Source organism: Ammodytes marinus, assembly GCF_949987685.1.
Source record: "Ammodytes marinus genome assembly, chromosome: 10".
In the NCBI taxonomy this organism is placed as follows: Eukaryota; Metazoa; Chordata; class Actinopteri; order Uranoscopiformes; family Ammodytidae; genus Ammodytes; species Ammodytes marinus.
The window spans coordinates 12,375,978-12,396,247 of record NC_137214.1 but is presented as its reverse complement, the minus strand read 5'-3'; the positions used below and the strand labels follow the sequence as shown (position 1 = coordinate 12,396,247).

Sequence of the window (20,270 nt, the reverse complement as noted above, 5' to 3'; positions counted from 1 at the left end):
AACGCTAAAAGAAGAAGGAAGTAAATTATTGAAAAACTGGAACACAAAAGTGCCGATCTGAAGAGTATTCACATCATATACTGTATGCTTAACAACTTTAGACTTTGAAATAGTGGAGCACTATGAGCGTCCCAACTGGAGTTGGTTACAGTTCTAACACATTTTTTCTGTAATAAAAAAATTTAATCGACACTGGTTTTATATGTACTTGCCCAAACTATATTGCCATAGGATATAAAGGGATAAATTAGACAGTAATATAAATCCATAAAAAAAAATCTTATAACCCCAATGTTTCTCGATAATTTATTGGATACCTGTGATAAATGTTTTTTTCAACTGAGCTTATTGTCAATAAAAAACCCCAACAACTTGACATTAACTTGAAACATTTGCAAGTGTATTGTTTGCCATGAAAATGAGCTGGATATGATCAGATAAAATAATATTTTTAGGCTTAAATATCATATAAGCACACTTCTCTACATTAAGATGGAAAACAAACACAAAATTATTTAATATTTCATATATTATTTATGTAGATAAATATAAGTAACATTGTGGAGCATAAACTGGTGATTTTGCATGGACAATATCTGACACAAACAATAAGATTTAAAGCAACAACATGTAACATTTCAAATAAGGAATACCACATACTTCTTCGCACACAGGTGTATAGCCAGGAGAACGCTTGTTGTCAAAATCACTTTTTGTCTCTAAATCAGTGAATATCTCCCCATGATCCGCTACCTGTTCGTACTGTGTGTGCGCTGAAAAATATGCTGTTAAAGGAATACTTCACCCATACGGAACCGCCGTTCTATCATTGTAAAATCGCTATTATAATATAATTAATGAGGTGTTTCTTCCCTCAGTCTTTCCTCAGTCTTCCCTTGGCCCAGCTGTCCTGTAAATCCCAACCCTACATTTTCCCATGTGTAATGTCACACATGGGAAAATGTAGGGTTAGACGGTGAGAATATAATACACTCTTTCTCCCTTTTCTCAGGCTAGGATGAACCGATTTCTAAAATGTCTGCATATTTAGGATCTCAGGGTTCAATACACCTTCACATTTCCACCGGTGAAGTAGGTCTTTAATACACAGCCTAGGCTCTGTAAACAGGCATGACAACAAAGGGAGTGTAAATGAAGGGGGTCCACCATATAGCAAAATGCGCTTTTAGAGAGGCTTGGCTGTGTGTAGGATTGGAGAGCCGACAATCCACTGAGATATGTTTGTACCACCCGCTGCAGGTCCTTTCTCTCGGCCGCAGTGCAACTTGAGTACCAGACTATGCAGCCAAAAGTAAGGATACACAAGGATACAGTAAATTGGTGATTTCGCATGGACAATTTCTGACACAAACAATAAGATTTAAAGCAACAAAACTTGTGACTTTTGAAATAGGAAATACCAAATATTTTCTTCTCATAAAGGAAAGGGCGCAGTCAATGATTCTTCAGAACACAGATTGTCAAAATCACTTTTTGTCAAAATCTGTGAATATCTCATCTTGATCCGCTACCTTTCTGTACTGTGTGCGGTAGGAAAGAAATTGGTATTAATACACAAAAAATATTTTGACAACAAGCATTCTACAGAATCACTGACTCCACCTTTAAAATTGCATATGAAAAAATGCCGTCTTAAATCAAAACACACAGGGGTTTAGCTGCTATAGCTTTACTTGGACTGGTCTGACCGCTACCTAATGGTGGCAAATATTTGATTTTTGATTTTATTAATTTTCTCCACTCTCATTTGTGACACACAGAGGCTGCTATTCAGCAACACCTACATTGTCCCTTACATTGTAAAAAATAGAGAAATTAACTTATGACCTAATCAGGAGTTTAAAATGGAAAATATTGTTCATAAAGAAATAAATTCTGTATCTATGAATGTTTACAGGTGAGAAGTTACAATATTCAAGATTGAATTCTTCATATATGAAGACTTCATATTATGTATATACTCAATGTTTCTATTTGTTTATTATTTTAACTTCGTTCTTATCATATGTGTGATGGGTGTAGTTTTTCTTGATGCATGTTGTCCTTTAATGTAGTTTATTTATGATATCATACATAAAAACAACAAAGATCTAAAATAAAAATGGGTATTTGATATCATATTATTTAAATTACATGTATCCAGCCACTGAACTTATAACCGCTTTTCAATTTATTGATATGAACTTAAGGCATTTAAAAGTATATATTAATGGATTTCAACAGCAATTTATATCGAGCTCAATGTCTTATAATAACTAATCTGGCTTGCACATTAACAATGCATCTTAGCTGGGGATCTGTGTGTGTGTGTGTGTGTGTGTGTGTGTGTGTGTGTGTGTGTGTGTGTGTGTGTGTGTGTGTGTGTGTGTGTGTGTGTGTGTGTGTGTGTGTGTTCCTGCATGCTGCTTCTGAGTGGTGCGGTGTAGAGCTGTCTCCAAAGTTCAAAGTACAAAAGTTGACTTTTATTTGGGATACTCTACACAAACTACTTCCTCCTTTGTAAATCACTGGAGCATTTCCTCATTCTCAGAGTCAGAGCAGCTCAATGACTGAAGGGAAAAGAGGGGTGGGGGTGGGGGTGGGAGTAAAAGATTATTAATGTAGGTTTATGGTCCAACTGTCCCATCAGATATACTAAAAGACTAACCGTGAGCTCATCAGTGCTTTGAGAGCTGACCTAAGACAACAGCAAGGGACAAACATATTTCCCACCAGCCAATCGGCGTGAACTGTTTATTCAACCACTTCACTGCTTGAACAAAGAGAAGTGAACTGAGCAAAGGCGGATAAAAACAAAACAGGCCAGAAGACGCACACAGATTTGACCGAGTGTTGGACCATGACCACAATGCACCCCAGAGTTGTCTTCAAGAGGAGGGCGACCATCACAGATCTACCTCTGTACTACTCTGGACAGCTGCTGAAGAAGCACTCCAAAGAGGAGGTGAGGACACGGAAAAGAAACAGACTGTAAACGTGTATATGAGAGTAGAACAATGAAATGAGTACTACATGGGTATGTTTTGAAATTTAAATATGGCTTCATGACTGTTGAATGCTGTGTCAAGAGGAGCAGACATAATTGAAAGGAAAACTTGTGATTTTTTTAGGATTTCAAGGAGTACTATGGGGAGCTCCGTGGAGCCACACTCTTTCTGTACAAAGATGGCATGCAGGACACAGTAAGCAAGCCGTTTTTTTTTTGTTTTCCTTAATAATCCTAGTCCCTGCTAGTTTTAGATGAATTGATACATGTTTGCCTGCTCAGTAATGTGTGTGATACCCATGTTATATTTCTCAGGTGTGTTTGTTTTACTTTGCCAGTACACAGAGAGGCTGGACTTGGAGCAGCTGAAGTCCATGGTGCTGGATTCTCCATATCAGAGGAAGACGCCGACCATCTTCACTCTTACCCTGCAAACAGAGGAGGTGCAGCTCAAGGTGTGAAACCTGACTGATTTTGTCTCCTTTCTTCTGAAGATTATACCTGTAGTTTCAATTTTAAATTATTATTGATATTTGAGATATGTGACATTACTGGGCTAAATGTGTGGTGCTGTTTGTGGGTTTGTATAGATGGAAAATCCTGACAGAGGAGAGGAGTGGAGGGGATACATCCTCACTGTGATTAAAGTAAGCCAACGAGCACGCACACACACACGCGCACACACACATACATATATAAACTTAGAGACACACTCTTGATGGGACTCTAATATCAGCTGCTAATAGCACCACATTGAGTGCTGGTAAAAAAGCAATTACAAACCCTCAATGGCTGAGGTCAAACATGATCAGGGTTCAACAAGGCAATGTTATGAACATCCATATGTGGCTGGTGCAGGACAAAAATAAATGTTCAAAAGTAACTTCAGCACAAAAGCTTAATGCTCATAAAACACTTTAATTGTGTGTATTATAATTCCTTAAACATGATCAGAGGATAGCTTTTCAAAATAACATAGCTCTGGATAAACACTGAGGTGATACGTTCCTACAAAATATCATTTCTGTTACTTGTTAACTTTCTTGTATTTTGTTTCTTAAACATAGCTGCCAAATTAATCGGTCTCCCCACACCCACACTGTCAGAGCTCAATGTCAAGGCCATCACACGCATCGCATTTACAATAGCACAGGACAACACTCACCCACTCAACTGTCACTTCACCATTATGTCCTCCGGACGCAGGTACAGGTCCCTGTTGTGCCGGAGGGCTCGCTATGGCAAAAGCCTGGGGCCTCATTTATCAACAGTGCGTAGAAAAGGTTCTAAATTCACTCTTACGAATGAAATTTAGTATGTGCTTAAGTACAAAAAAATCGGTATTTATCAAACGTGCGCTGGCCTATCGTACGCACACCAGTAAGTCATCAATCTTGATAAATCCCACATGTTCTTAAGTGTCATGCTCGTTCACGCTCAGCCCATTTGCATTCAGAAACGCCTCCAATTAACCATATATGGTCACAACACATCCCTTTATCAACCATCTGAATGTGTTTTACCCCTCTCCGCCACAATGGTAAAGAGCCGAGGGTAACGAAAAGAAACTTCTCCAACACATAAATGGAAACCCATGTAAACGAGGTTGAATCGAAGCAAAACATATTTTGTTGGCGCACTTAGTGCAGGCATTAAAACAAAAGAAAGCTTGCTGCATGGGAAAATGTGATATTTTCGAGCAAGTTGTAAGGCAACGGCATTGTTTGCCGCGATCTGACAACTTTACGTGCAGTCATTCATAAACTCTTTCAATAAAAAAGAGATGAAGATAAGCTCCTAACAACAATAGAGTTAGCCTACTAAGTGAAATGAGTGATTGGCGAGTCTGGCGAGTCACCGCGGCTCGTCCAGCTCACAGCTGAGTGCTGAGACGCACAGAGAGCATCGGAGGGATCCTCCGCTTCAAAACATGTAAACGTGACACATTTAATGAATAATCAATTAGAGCTTACCTAAAAATAAGTGTGCCATATAACTATTTATTGCATTTAGGATGTTAGCTCATTTGAACGCTGTTTTGACCATCTGTTTTCATTGATGTATTGGCGATATTATATCTACTTCAGTTTCATTACTGAGTCGTGATCAGTGTTCTTAAAGAAACTTAGATTATAAAACAAGAGGTCCAAAACACAGATGATGATTAAACAAACAAATGTATGACTTTACATTACCCTAGAAATGCACGGGTGGATTTGACGCGTGGCGATTATAGATATAAAGAGAACGCTGGCGGTTCTAGTGTTAATGCAGACGTTGAAACTCTTAAATGCTTTGCTTTGTGCTTGTAATATCGCTATTCTACCACTAGATTATGTTCGTAAGCATGGTCAGAGTTGTGCTTACATTTACACACATTCATAAGTCTAAGTACATTTTGGTAAATGCCATACTTTGCGTGGCAATGTTCTTACGCCCTACTTACGCACAGATTTGTGCGTAAGTACGGTTGATAAATGAGGCCCCTGGTACCTGCAGCCATAGCAGCCCTCAACAGAAGGCCAAGATAAATCACCCCAGTCCCACTCTGTTTATATATTCTGTATGCATGTTTATTTTGTTGTGTTTGTTGTCCATCTGTCTATTGTCTGTCGGTGTGCGGCCCATACATGTACTGTGGAGTGAAAAAGAATTTCCCCTAGGGGACAATAAAGTCTAAAGTCTAAAGTCTAAAGTCTTAAACGCTGCACCGAAGATTATGCATCTTAATTGCGAGAAATTCGGGAAGAACTCACAAAAACCTGCCTGGATGCATTTTCCAACCTGTTATTTGTTACAACAACAAAGTGTGATTCCCTTGCAGAAAGTGATCCCCAGTAAGCTGCAGCTGCTGCCCGGCCAGATGCTGCAGCTGCAGGAGGTTCTGGATCAGGAGAAGGGAAGGAACCCCCCCGCATCGCGTCCCCCACTCCCACCCCGACCAGGCTTCCTTCTCTCAGCCTCCCAGTCCTCCCCCTCCTCTCCTCCTCCCCGTCCGCCCAAAGAGGAGCCTGACCACAGCGCCTCCCAGATGCCAGCGTGAGTCAAAGTCTCCAGAATTTTTTTTCCTCTTCTCAGGTTCTTCCTCCTTAGCAATGACCTCCTGAAGGACTTTATCCCATTTCTTTTCATTTTTTCCTTTAAGTCGCAACTGAAGATTTGACTGTTTACATTAGCCTTCAACTGCTGCTTCGTCATGTGCATATTGTATTTTTTTTATGTTTCTTGTCATTATTTAATCATTCATTACTATCCAACGTTATCATGTATTATTGACCTTGTGTTATGCAATATTGATTTTTATAAATGTTTGACTTTGTATCATATGATAATGTCTTATCTCACCTTGTAAAGTCCCCTTGTCCACGCCTGGCATTAAGGAAGTGATTTATCTTTCCTTCTTTGATTCTGTCTTTGAAGGTGTTTCTTCAACGTCACTCGGGCCGAGGCTGAGCGGATGCTGGAGGAAAACCCTGAGTACGGAAGCATCATTCTCCGCCCGTCCACCCTGGCCAACAACTATGCCGTGAGCATCAGACAACAGACAGCCAGGTCTGACAACTCATATATGGGATGGATGGATATGGGATGGATAGATAGATAGATAGATAGATAGATAGATAGATAGATAGATAGATAGATAGATAGATAGATAGATAGATAGATAGATAGATAGATAGATAGATAGATAGATAGATAGATAGATAGATAGATAGATAGATAGATAGATAGATAGATAGATAGATAGATAGATAGATAGATAGATAGATAGATAGATAGATAGATAGATAGATAGATAGATAGATAGATAGATAGATAGATAGATAGATAGATAGATAGATAGATAGATAGATGATCCTCATCTTCCTTGTTTTTCAGTGGGCATGTCATGAAGAACTACAGAGTGACCTCCACAGACCCAGGGTTTGTCATTGAACTGGACATAGCAGTAAGTCCCGTAACTCTATAACATTAAAGGTCACATTTTATGAACATTTCAAAATTGTAATTTGGGTTTTTACGAGAAACTGTTTTCATGATGTAGTGTCAAAAAAACAATTATATTTCCCTGTTTCAGCCTCTGTCTGAAACATTTCTTTTAAAAGCTTGCCACTTTAAGCCCCGCCTTCCAAAAAGCCCGGTCTGCCCTAATTGGCCAGGTCCTTATGTGGGGGCACAGGCCCTGCCCGCCAGCTCAATATGACAGACAGACAGATAGATTCAGGGGTATCCTGGGGTGTGCTTTTCACAGGTGGAGGAAATGCTTAGTTTGTTTGGTAATGGGTGGTGCGGCTTCTCCTTATGATATCATAAGGGGAGAGAAATATGACGGGGGTTTCGGAACACAGGTTTTCAGAAAAGGGGAGAGATGAGAGGGGTTGGTCTTTTCTCATACTTTGGAATTCTTTAGACACAATGGGGACCCATATTAATGTTGAAAAACAAAACATCAGAGGCCTGTTTCAGGTAGCTGGTTTTACATACTCTGGGTTGATAAGTAACTCTGGGTTTTCGGTTTCAGAACAGTGGATCGGCGTTGGGTTTATCAACTCTGAGCGCGTTCACTCTGGGTGGAGCGTGTGCGTAAAAGCCATCGTCAATGGATCGCTGATAACATGATTCACCATGGAAACAGAAGAAACAAATGCTTGATCCTCCCACTTCTCCACTTCTCAAAAAAGAAAAAAAGAAATCTCCGCTCCTCCCACTGAGTTAGAAATATTAACGAATGAGTTTATGGTAGCCTATGGAGAAGAATTAACGGGATATTGTCTCATAACTCTGATCTAATCTCCTCGGCAATTCAGAAAAAAAACAGAGCAAACATTTTTTGTCAAGATAATAATTTCGCTTCCGTATGAGAAACCATAGTCTATTTTAAAAAGTTACGCATATCAGCTGTAAAGTAATAAAGCTGGCGCGGCACAGCATCGCTGACAGTGTTTTATATTAGCTGTATAATTATGTTGGCAAGCTATAGCCTAATAGCCTACTGTGCAGTAAACAGAACAGACAGTCGCTTCTTTTAAATGGGGAGTGAAAGACATTAACGTCAAGACACATTAGGTGACAGTTTCCATTGAAGCGCCTGATTGATTTATTACCAGATCCATTTTCCTCAAGTGATCACAGTTTAAATTATTATATCATTTTTATATTCATATTAGGCTATTTAACGAGGCTCGTCTGTGACTTTAGGATCGCACAAGTGAACTATAACGATCGCGTGCAGCCGCAGCGTTACATGAATCCACCTGACATAAATCTGTTCAGTGGCACAGACGTTAAAAAACATACAATACAAATAGGTTTATTAATCAGAATGTAGAGCATGTCACGATGTGTAAGGTGGCCGCCTATGAACGGACCGAGGGCTGAGAACAAGGCTACTGATCAGATAAATGATCGGTCAAACGTAAAATCATCAGGAAATGATAAAAACATCCCGATGGAGATTTCTATGCAGTGATTTTGCTTCAAACTGTACAGGGACGCGTGTGACAGTGACACTCTTTCTTCAGTCGGAGCTGCAGCGTAAAGTGAAAACAAACTCAGGGTAGGTCTAACCACCTCCCGAGCAGGTTAGACCCACGGCGTATGTTGCCGCAGTAACTGACCCTCGGTTGCGCTGAACCTGCTACCTGAAACGGAAAACCCAGAGTTTCCACCAACTCAGAGCGAACAAACTCTGGGTTGCCTCAAAACCAGCTACCTGAAACAGGCCTCAGGCATTTTGCATAATAGGTGACCTTTAAATTAGTCAAATGTTATGTTTGAAACGTTTCTATTATGATTCTACTAGTTATTTTGTGCTAAGGACATCACAAACATCTTCACGTGTCCTCTGCTCTGCAGGTGACGGTCTCTTCCTTGGACAATGTCCTTCAATACTTCATTGAAAAGACAAAGTACAATCTTCATCCCTACATGGCATCTCAGCCCTACGACACTCGCATCGGTGAGAGGAGCCATCTTGGCTGTTGTTACAATTGGTCCTCAGGCTCAATGGGCGAAGATACATATTGTGTGTGTGTGTGTGTGTGTGTGTGTGTGTGTGTGTGTGTGTGTGTGTGTGTGTGTGTGTGTGTGTGTGTGTGTGTGTGTGTGTGTGTGTGTGTGTGTGTGTGTGTGTGTGTGCGTGCGTGCGTGCGTGTGTGTGTTTGTGTTAAACAGATGTGTCACCTGCTCCAAAGTGCATTAGCATCACCTCAACGAAGCCCACAACTGTTCCCAAGGCACTAGTGGCTCCCATGCTGCGCTCACAGAGCAAAAAAGAGTTTCTGCCCCCTCCAAGCAAGCCAGAAGAGGGGGACTATGTGTGTCCTGATGATGAAAGTCCTGAAGATCAGATACTAAAGCAAGGTGAGAATGAGTGTGAATATGTGTTGTGACATTGAGAGCTGCTTTGGGTGATGGGTGTGTTAGAAATAAAAATATACGTGTTCTTTAGCCTTATTTATGAAGGAAAAAATGCCATGGAGAAAGGTGTAAAATTCGGAATCTCGGCCTCAGTATTTATTTAAGTAAATTGACAAGGCAGGTTGACAGGACAAAAAGAAAGAAGAAGTGAGTTATCTCTCTACATCAGAGTCTCTTAACATATGTTGAAAATGTCTCCTGATTGGTTAAATCTCGTTGTCAGGCAGTTTACGAAGTCCATCCTTCATCTTCTTCCTGGCCGTCCTCTCGTTAAAAGTAACCCTATGCTCCTAGCCTTGGATATTACTTCTTATCTATGAAAGTTGAGATGAGTCAGACCTGTACCATTCACCAAATTCTCTTTTAAGCACGAGCCTTCTCTCCCTTCTCCACTCCCTGTTCTGTACTGAGATGAGAATATTATTAAAGTCACATTTTAATTGTATGATTATTATTTGATTATATAAAAAGTAAATGCACATATGATGGGGGCTATAACATCATTAAAATTGGAAATTAAAATCCTTACAGGTGAAGGTGAGCGAGTGAAGACAGGCAAAATGAGTGACGCTCGAGTGTGTTTGTCCAAACTAGTCAATTTGGAGCTTCGGGACGTTTTAAAATCGCGGAGGGAAGCTACACTGCAGCAGCCGAGGAGGAAGTCCTATGGGAATCAAGAATCAATCGAGACATCCCACCCAGGCAAAGCACAGTGGAACACGAGAAAAGTCCACCAATGTGAATGATGCATGTCTCACAAGTCTGACCATTTAACATTTTTTTGAAATCATCTAACTCCTCCAACATGGCCACCTTTGGTAAAAAGAAAGAAAGAAAAAAAGAACAAAGTAAACAAAAACTTAAATTACCTTTTTCTCTCTCTTCTGCTTAAACACTTTGCAGAAAGGAAATAAAGTTTATGACAAGGGAGGCTACAGCTTTCTACATAACAAGACTAAGACTTTGCTAATGCTAACATGCGGATGTTTACCATGCAAAGCATCTTTAGTTCAGCATTTTTACATGCTAACATTTGTTATAAGCAGTGGAAAGCAGAGCCGATGCTGATCGGGATGTGGATAGTTTTGCTAATGTTTGATCATAAACCAAAGTATAGGCTAAACTTAAACTTTGACCTTTAAGTTTAGGGGGCTGGATGAAAAGGAAGATGATTCATCCTTCGGGGAACACATATGTCTGTAACCAAATGTCTTGGCAATCCAGCAAATAGTTGTAGAGATGTTGCACAAAAAACCAACACAAATAACAGCTTTTTGGACCTCATGTCACTGCTAGAAAAATATTGAAAAGATCAACTAAGACACCAGGATTAATCCCTCTTGACAAAGTTTCATGAAAATATAGATGATATTACAGTTTGGACCAAGTGGTGGGCCGATAAACCCAGGATGCTACTTTGGCTAAAATAACCATTTAACACTCTAGCTTGGCTGCTTGCCAGAAAAGGTATCAATTAATACAAATAAAAATAAAATATTTTTAAATATTTAAGAGGGTCAAATTTACTAACAGATTTTAAACATGTTATTTTGAGACCCCTGTTGTTTGGATACAGTATACATACACTCACCGGCCACTTTATTACGTACACCGGTAAAAATTTCTTGTTAACACTTATAACTGATCAGCCAATCACATGGTAGCAACTCAATGCATTTAGGCAAGTAGACCTGGACAGGACAACTTGTTGAAGTTGAAACCGAGCAACAGAATGGGGAAGAAAGGGGGTTTGACGGGCTGGTTAGACTATTTCAGAAACTGCTGATCTACTGGGATTTTCACACACAACCATCTCTAGGATTTACAGAGAATGGTCCAAAAAAATATATATATCCAGTGAGCGGCAGTTGTGTGGACGAAAATGCATTGTTGATGTCAGAGGTCAGAAGAGGATGGGCTGATGATAGAAAGGCAACAGTCACTCAAATAACCCCAACCAAGATATGCAGATTACCATCTCTGAACACACAACACAACCAACCTTGAAGCAGATGGGCTACAGCAGCAGAAGACCCCACTGTGCCACTCCTGTCAGCTAAAAACAGGAAACTGTAGCTACAATCCGCACAGGCTCCCCAAAATTGGACAATAGAAGATTATAAAAAATCTTGCTTGGTCTGATGCGTCTCGATTTCAGTTGCCACATTTAGATGGTAGGGTCAGAATTTGGCGTAAACAACATGAAAGCATGGATCCATCCTGCCTTGCACCATCAACCATGCCACCTTCAAAGTCACTTAAACCCCCTCTTCCCCATTCTGATGCTCGGTTTTAACTTCAGGATGTTGTCTTGACCATGTCTATATGCCTAAATGCATTGAGTTGCTGCCATGTGATTGGCTGATTAGCTATTTGTTTGTAAAAGCAATTGAACAGGTAGTAAAGTGGCCGGTGAGTTTATATATATATATATATATATATATATATATATATATTGTAACAGTACAATATTAATAAAGAATACTATGATGGTATACCATCTCCCTGATAAAATATTGTTTACAAGTCATTAAGCTGTGACTGTTAAAGTGTGTACTATGGGAGATAGTTTGGTTATAAATGAGAAGAGCCCTTGAATATCTCATCAGTTATGCTATTTTTGCTCAACGATTGTAGTTTGAAAATGTAAACATGAACATTACCTCAAACTTGCATGGACCAATTATTTGTACAGATCAGAATGATTGTCCATTTTTGAAAGAATGTAACACTGTTAAATGAAAAACTACACATTTCTGTGATTATGTTTGTTGCTTTGCTCAAAAGCACGAAAGAAAAACATGCTCCAGGATGATCATTATTTTTTATTTTCCACACGTAGGAATAAGCCAACATAAGTGTTATAATAATCATATATTTTGAATAAGTTATTCCGTTAAGACTTTATTTTCATAATTTTCATCATTATCATGGATCATGTAATAAGTTTAAAGTGTAAGGACCATTCGTCACTCAATAAATACAGCAAGACTGTGGAAAACAATCAATAAAAAAAGAAAAACAAAGATTTGCCTCCTCTTCCTTCACTGAAGTGTGTTTCAGAGTACATATTTCTTCTTATTCACAACCTCCCCTCCCCTCCCCTCCCCACCCCATCACACACACACACACACACACACACACACACACACACACACACACACACACACCGATTTCACTCACACACTAGTTATAGTCTGGTCCTTTACACTCCTTTGTAGCAGCCTTCGTGTGAGAAAGACAAATAAAATATCTGTAATAACTTAATGTCTTAGGATTAAAAAAAACAAAAAAAAACAGAATAAATTAAAGAAGGTAGATCCCCAATGAAGGCCGTGCGCTCCATTGCTGTTGCGACATTACTTCTCGGTGAGTGACAGCTGCAAGATCCTCAGAAGCTCCTCCTCTTCCTCCCTCAGATTCCTATGGGAAAATGTAAGACTAGCCAGTCAGAACAATGGCATTTAAAGGATAACTTCCACAAATATATTACTCACTCCCCAGATAAATGGATTCCTGACCAAATTTCATTTAAAAAACAAGGACGGAAACATTTTTTACAGGACATATGAACTCAACTGAGCCACCTTAATGACCTGTATAAGGTCAGGTCATTGAGGAAGGCCCGCTCAATCATGGCTGACTCAACCCATCCCCTAAACCTTGAGTTTTCCTTGCTGCCATCAGAGCGCAGATACAGGCTGCCACTTTGCCCGAACAAACCGGTTGAAGAAATCATTAATGCTAGCTGCAATCAGTCTGGTCAAACGTAACTGTGATCTGTTTTGTGTTATTTGTTGTCTTATCTGTTATATGTTTGCTGTTTCTTTTTTACTGCTGGCCATACATCAAATTGCCCCCCGGGGATAATAAAGATACCTTGAACCAGGAAAAATCACAAATGATCAAGAACAACACACTGAAGCTAATTTAAAAAGTTGACCTGTTCAGGTTCCTGTAGTCATGCTGCATTCATGAGGTGTCAGAGTAATAAGTAAGTTTCACTTTTTAAATGTGCTTTTAGATGCACATGTATACTCGTATATATATATATATACAGCTCCCGAAGATATTAAGAGACCACTCCAAATGTTCAGTGTCTCTTGTTTTACTATTTATAGGTATATGTTTGAGTAGAATGAACATTTTGGTGTTATAATATAAACTACTGACAAAATTTCTACCAAATTAGCTGTAGTAGTCACAAACAAAATGATCCCCGACAGGACTTTTTCATCTCACTTATATCAAACTCCTTCCTTCCTTCCTCCCTCCCTCCCTCACCTGTCGATCTCCTCCTGCTCCCGGCACGATATCTCCATGGCCATACGCAGCTGCTCGTCGAAGCTGCTCACCGCGCCAAAGTTTCCCGGCAACCGCGGATCAGTGGCAGCGCTGTAGGAAAGCGGGGAGTTTCCAGCGGGGTCTGACGGCGGGGAGACAGAGGAGGGCTGGCTGGGGTCGGCCGTGTCGTCCTCCTCTCTTCCCGCCAGGGAGACAGTCAGGGACTCCTGGATCGCCCTGAGATGAGAACAAGAATTGAGGCAGATAATTAGACTGAAACTGGAGTACTATCAAAACGTATCTTTACCAGGTACGGTTTCACTGCTGGGCTACATTATGGTACAACTGGGAGTTTCTCGGCTCCCGAGAGAAGGCGGGAAGTAAAAGCTAATCACTGAACTCTATTTAGAGATGTTTTAATTACACTGCAGAACAAGCCAGGGGTTTCTCTCTCTGCAATAAGACAGAACTTTGAACAGCTAAACCTCATGGTGGAGACAAAAAAAAATATGATTTCTATTTAACGTAAACTCTGAAAGGATCGTGGAGCCTATATTCTAATGGCCTAAGCAATAACTAATATAATCAGTATACTCAAACTCCAGTTTTGAGCAGCTTTAACCTGCATATAATGGAAACATGTGAAGGTCAGCTCACCTCTCCAGCTGAGAGTCGTCCTCGTACAGTGGAGATGGGGGCACCGGGCGGCTGTTGGTCAGGGCCTCCCATATGGTCACCTATAAACAACAAACTGGTGTGTTAAAGCTGGCTTTGGATGTACCATAAGAACCCTGTAGAGACTTTGTTGCCATGAGGAAAAAAACAGCAGTCCATTTTAATTGATAGACCTTAGCACACTTTTTGATGTGAAGCAAGTATCAACAAATAGCATTGTTCCATCATGGACAGTGACTGGTACTCATGGTTACTTTTTCTGCCAGAGAAAGAGTGAAATTATTTTACTACACTTTGTTTTTAGTCAGAATGCAATGAACCAGCAAGTAAACACAAGTGGTGCTGCACTGTAGAAGAGGACAGGAAAGGTGAGAAGAAGAGAAAGAATCCAATTCCCTGGTCTGACTTGTGAACTCTGACCTGGTCGCTCTCCGTGCCGGCATCTAGCAGGCTCTGCTGGATAGCAAACTGCAGCAGGTTGTCATCCTCGTCCCTCATTGGCTCGCTGCGGCCCGGACCCAGGGTGGTGTAGTCCTCGGGGGGATCGAACACAGAGGGATCCACCTCACAGTGGAAGGGATGGGGAGACGGACCTGGGTGAAGATGGGTCAACAACATTACTGTACCTGCATGTATGACAAGGTATATCATTTCAGGAAATCATATCATGATTACAACATTCTACCTCTAATGTTATTTTACTTAGTTTAAAACAGTTGTGCATGTGTTTGAGTCAATAGTTACCAGCCTCGTCTGAGCTCTCTGGTGTGGTAACCGTCACAGAGCTGACCGGCTCGTCGCAGCCACACAGGTTACTGAACGTCACCCTGGCATTCAGCACGTGAAACAGGGGAATCTCTGGAGGACGCATGGAGAGTTTTTCAAATATTTAAATGGCTGATTCTTTTAGCAACAAATTAAAATCAAATTTAAATATAGACGAGGAATCCTGAAAACCCAGGTTTAATAATCTCAAAATATCCATCCGCCTGCACTTTGCAGTGTCTCTACTACCCACCTATCTTGACAGGGAAACCTGGCGGCAGGCTCAGGGTGATGAAGTCACGCAGCTTGGCGAAGTGTGCGTTGGAGATGGCCATGAGGTCGATGATGGGTGTCACCTGCTCGGCCAGGGACAAAGGGTGACTCTCGCTCAGCCAAAGGGTGGCTTTAAACCTGGAGATGATGCAGGGAGAGAAAGGAGACGAGATGCTTCATCCTTGCTTTGGGCAAACCTGGCCCATGAATACAAAAAAAAAGCATTCAGTGAAGAATAATCATACTTCTGGACTTTGCTTGTTAGCTCAACGGGACGTCCAATGTCCCGGTCGTTCAGATTGAACTCTGGGTTGAAGTACTCCTCGGCTGTGATGGCCGTGGGGTTGTGAGGACTGGCACACAGTGCAACGTTACTCTGATGAAGACATAAAGTGAGAGTGAGAGAGAGAGAGAGAGAGATTTATGTGACGCGTTCATCAAAGAGAGCTGCAGGTGGTGTGTGTGTGTGTGTGTGTTGCACACAGGTGCACTGTGGAGACTTTTACCCCGTTGTGAGCCGTGTGCTGTTCAGCAATCCCCAGGAAGGACTGCAGAGGAGTCTTTGAGCCTGAGTGGGGATAATGGAGGAAGATCATCAACAATGTGCACATTTATTCTGTGTTTAGCTCTATAAAAAAGACAGCAGCAAATATAACATTATAATACACTGTGGACACACACGTGCTCACCTTTGCTCCTTGACTTATCCTGGTCTGATAGATGCTCTGTCCTTGACCGAGTCACCAGCTCCACATTGGTGGCGCTGTAAACCTGCACACAAGAGGATAAACACTGATGAACTCACTTCTTCTCTTCACATTTTCTTGGAGTAAAGTTTCACAACAAACACAAACATTTATCAGTGTTATGAAAGTATTTAGTGTATTTAGTCTTTAGTGTATGCAGCAGCAAGTTAAACTGGGTGATGGTGTAAGGATCCCTGTGTAAACATCACTTTCAATCTTACAAGAACAATCCTGAATAAACTAAACGTTTATGTTCAAAAACATCCTAAATCTATTTTATGCACATTCTTCACGCTGTGAATAGAACATTTTATCAGAAATGATCTAGAACTATTGTTGTTCTTCATAACTTCCTAAGTAGGAAATAACTGGCTTGAATTTGATCACAGTCAATTGAGGAAGCTTGGCTCAGCAGCGGTCACTTACCTTGGCTTCGTACCCGCTGACTGACTCACTCTTCTCGGAACGCCAGCCCCAGATTCCTGACTTGTTCCTAAACAAGCCAAGCCATAAAGTAAGGGATCGAGCGTGCACTGAAACCAGAGTCATTCTTTTTTGGCCTCAAACATTTAAAGAAGAAAACTCTACTCTGAGTTTGCGGCTTCATAAAGTAAGGCTTGGCAGAAATTTGCACAAAAAAAAATCAAGTGTGATCTCTATGAAATGTTCCCAGCTTGTATTACTTTACACAGGGTGCACGCTTATTACCGTTCAAAGGCAATGTTGCGTGTGTTGAGGTGTGTGGAGACGATGGGCGAGGTGAGTCTCTGGGCTGTGTTCTCCTGAGACGGCTGCATGGCCGCCAGGAGGGAGGGCGCGTCACGGGGAGACAGGACCAGGGGCTCTGTGTACACCACCTGCTTCTCATGGTCCACCTCCATCACCACAGCCCCCTCATCTGAAGAAATAGTAGAGGAGCACACGTTTAAAGGAGAAAGGCAGATTGCATATCAACCTGAGCTATGGTTCCGACCACAAGATAATGTTGGTATAAGAGAAGTTATTTCCCATCAATCTATTTAAAAGGTGCCCTATGTAACTTTGGCTGTGTCAGAGAAGTGAACATATTCTAAGGCTTATTCTCATATCTTAATAAACAAACTTTACCCAGGGGAAAATTGGATCCCTTGAACACTGTTTGAAGTTAGAAAGCTACAGTAAAAGTAACTGTTTCACTATTGTTGTTTACAGCAGCAGGGCCCACAGTTTCGTCTACAAAGATATTGCAGTCGTACGTTTGGTTCCAGGTGCCTCAAAATGATTTTGTTTTGCATAGTGCACATCTCAAAGCTCAGCTGTTCAGTAATGTGTGTGTGTGTGTGTGTGTGTGTGTGTGTGTGTGTGTGTGTGTGTGTGTGTAAGCTATGCACACCTCCGCCCTTGAAGATATAGCTGCGTCGTCCTTTCAGCCAGGTCATGTGTTCGAAGCCCAGGAGAGTGGTGTCCACGCGGAGGCACGAGCCGCTCTTCCACACCCGGTACACGTCACTGGGACAGACCTTCGACACCAAGGGCACTGAGAGGAAGAACGGAAGAACAGGGAGAAGAATTTTAGAAAAAACAGACAAAGAGAAAATCATAACAGCAAAGGTTTTCTGGAAAATGTCTAAATATCGCATGTAACACAGTGCATATAACACATCAATGATGATAATAAAAGCAAGGTCACAGTTTAAAAAAACGTGACACCTTAGAATTGTTCTTGCATTATGATTGACAGCTATGATACAACATACCCAAAGTATCCCTTTTATAATGATGATACAAACCATATAAAAGCAAGCAATGTGTATTTCTTAATGATACAATCAAGTGCTGGCATTATTTTTTAATGTTTAATCAATCTATAATTATATTACAAAAGTATTTAATGACTATTACAAATGTCTTGCTCCTCCAACTCAATCATTTTTTGTAAATTATACACATTAGGAGGCATTGACGTATTCACCCTATATGTATTGTTCGGATCTTCATAGTAAATAGTCTTAAAATGCTGAATGTAATACTTTTTTATCCGCCAGCATCTTCTGGAGATTAGAGAAGGCACAGTATTCCAAAAAGGAGTCATTTCAATTTAATTTATTCAACAATGATTCATACTTAAGAGATCATTGAAGGGTGACCCTCATGTCCAATGACATCAAGTCCAGTACAAAAGCACCTCAGCCAGGGTTTCAGTCATTCTGCTTTAGGTTACATTTAGAAATGAACCTGCTCTGCCTTGTGTTTAGGCTGAGAGACAGCTGCTATCGTGGGGAGCTATCCGACTACTGTGGTGCTGAAACTGACCTATAGTGAAAACACATTATGGAAACACACTCACCCCAACTGGTGAACTCCCATTTCATCTCCACATAGAAGTCTTGTGCCTGGAAGAAACCAAGTAAATCGTTAATTGTTACTTATGTGTTGAGATTCACAGTCACTGATTTTGACAACAAGCGTTCTCCAGAATCACTGGACTCCATCTTTAAAGGCTTTCCATCTGTTGTAAGCTGAGGAGTTGCCTTTACCTGTCTGAGTTTGGCCAGCAGCTCTGGGATGCCCGCCAGTCTCTCGGTGGCACGCTTGTAGTCTCTGTACTGAAGCACCAGCTGCACTAGCTCAGGGTCCCCCGTGCTCACCGCCTCCTGCAGGACTGAAACAGACAGTTTATCCACTTTAAAGGATGCAGCCTCAGGAGTACAGGATGAGAGAGACAGCGAGAGAGAGACTGAGAGATAACTCACTAGTCCAGCACAGAGCGTTGCAGTGTGTGGGGTCTGCGGAGTGTCTGAGCAGCACCCGGGTGGACTCCAGGTGGCCCAGACACACTGCCAGCTCCAGCGGTGTGCGCCCCCGAGGATCCAGGCGCTCCACGTCCTGCTGCAGAACCAAACACACACACAGAGACAAGAGGCAGCAGCATCAGCGCCTAACGCAGTGCGACCTATCACACCCATCTGTAAAGACTCCAGCCTCTCAAATAAAATAAAAACTCCTCCTTTCTCACCTCGTTCTTCTGCAGTTCTCGATCCAGCTCCTGGTACTGATTGTCCCAGACCAGCAAATGCAAAGGAAACGCTTCTTCGACTTCAGCCATGTCTGTTTTGTTGACGGGGCAATTAACCGGCAGTAAAGATATGTTTGCTATGTGACTTCACCACAGCGCAGCGATGGGCACAGCTGGTTAGCTAGCTAGCTTGGTAAACAGCAGAAAAATGGGCAAAAAACGGAGGAAGCAAGAACTGTCACTGAACACCTTTCTGTAAGGTTAGGCAGCAGACAAACGTCAATGTTGTGCGTGCCTATTTAAATTAGTGGGCTGAGTTAGTTCGGCTAACTCAGCCCACTAATTTGAACTAGTTAACGAGCAGCTAGCTGAGCTAACGTTAGCTAACTGGCTAATAACAACATTGTTTCCTGCTCCTGTATGCGCCTGTTTTCCATCATTCACAATGCAGGAAAAGCAATTCAGCCGGCGACAAAAATCCCCCTCGCAAGTCCTCTCATGTTTTTGTTTTGTTTTGGCACGAAGGATATTGTTCTTAAGGCAACGATAAAAAGGGGGTGAAACCGCCGACGGAGCTATACTACCCCGCTGCTGCACCCATCCCCTGTTCATATCGCAGCATTGTTACGGTCTGTAAAAATACAGCCAGATACGGCCTTTACTCCTGCTTCACATCCAGGTCATTCAGGAGTGTTGGGGGTGGTGGGGCATCCGATATGATGTTTGTGACAGATGTTTCCGACAGCCCTCAGTCTCGCCCGGATAACGGTCATTAGACCAGATCACATCTGCCCAAGCGTGGTGCTTTGTTCATGTGACAAACGCGATATAAGCACAGTAGCAGCTGCGGCAGCGTTTATTTATTTATTTGTGAAGGCGTTGCTTTATTTCCAGGTTATGGAGAGGAGCTGGGTGGAACCCTTTTACTTGCATCTCTTCCACTTCTCAGTAAGAAACAAGACAAGTTGCCCAATGTTTATATTCCTTTTTTTTATTGAAAAATAACACAAATAACATAAAGTGAAAAAAGTCTTCTGAAAATAATTACAATGCTACAGGATTCCCGTTTTGATAACCTAAAAGAGGAAACACATTTACACAAAAG

The 20,270-nt window shown here is 41.4% G+C and overlaps 2 protein-coding genes across 2 annotated transcripts; one reads left to right on the top strand and one right to left on the bottom strand.

Annotated features, from left to right (window-relative positions):
* Positions 1-2,869: 2,869 nt before the first annotated feature.
* Positions 2,870-9,399, top strand: LOC307256928 (signal-transducing adaptor protein 1-like; the record flags this gene model as incomplete). Its single annotated transcript, XM_080036044.1, has 9 exons — positions 2,870-2,965; positions 3,132-3,203; positions 3,346-3,462; positions 3,598-3,654; positions 5,832-6,046; positions 6,428-6,559; positions 6,887-6,956; positions 8,864-8,966; positions 9,182-9,399. 9 exons carry the CDS (start codon positions 2,870-2,872, stop codon positions 9,397-9,399), a joined length of 1,080 nt encoding a protein of 359 aa, XP_079892170.1.
* Positions 9,400-12,578: 3,179 nt separating this feature from the next.
* Positions 12,579-19,861, bottom strand: ankrd13d (ankyrin repeat domain 13 family, member D). The gene is made up of 16 exons (XM_080035978.1): positions 19,166-19,861; positions 18,903-19,038; positions 18,687-18,811; positions 18,497-18,542; positions 17,543-17,686; positions 16,879-17,068; positions 16,597-16,663; positions 16,114-16,195; positions 15,931-15,992; positions 15,670-15,800; positions 15,405-15,562; positions 15,131-15,244; positions 14,807-14,979; positions 14,369-14,448; positions 13,712-13,948; positions 12,579-12,850 (listed from the first exon to the last, which is right to left on the bottom strand). Exons 1-16 carry the CDS (start codon positions 19,253-19,255, stop codon positions 12,787-12,789), a joined length of 1,899 nt encoding a protein of 632 aa, XP_079892104.1. The 5' UTR covers positions 19,256-19,861; the 3' UTR covers positions 12,579-12,786.
* Positions 19,862-20,270: the final 409 nt, after the last annotated feature.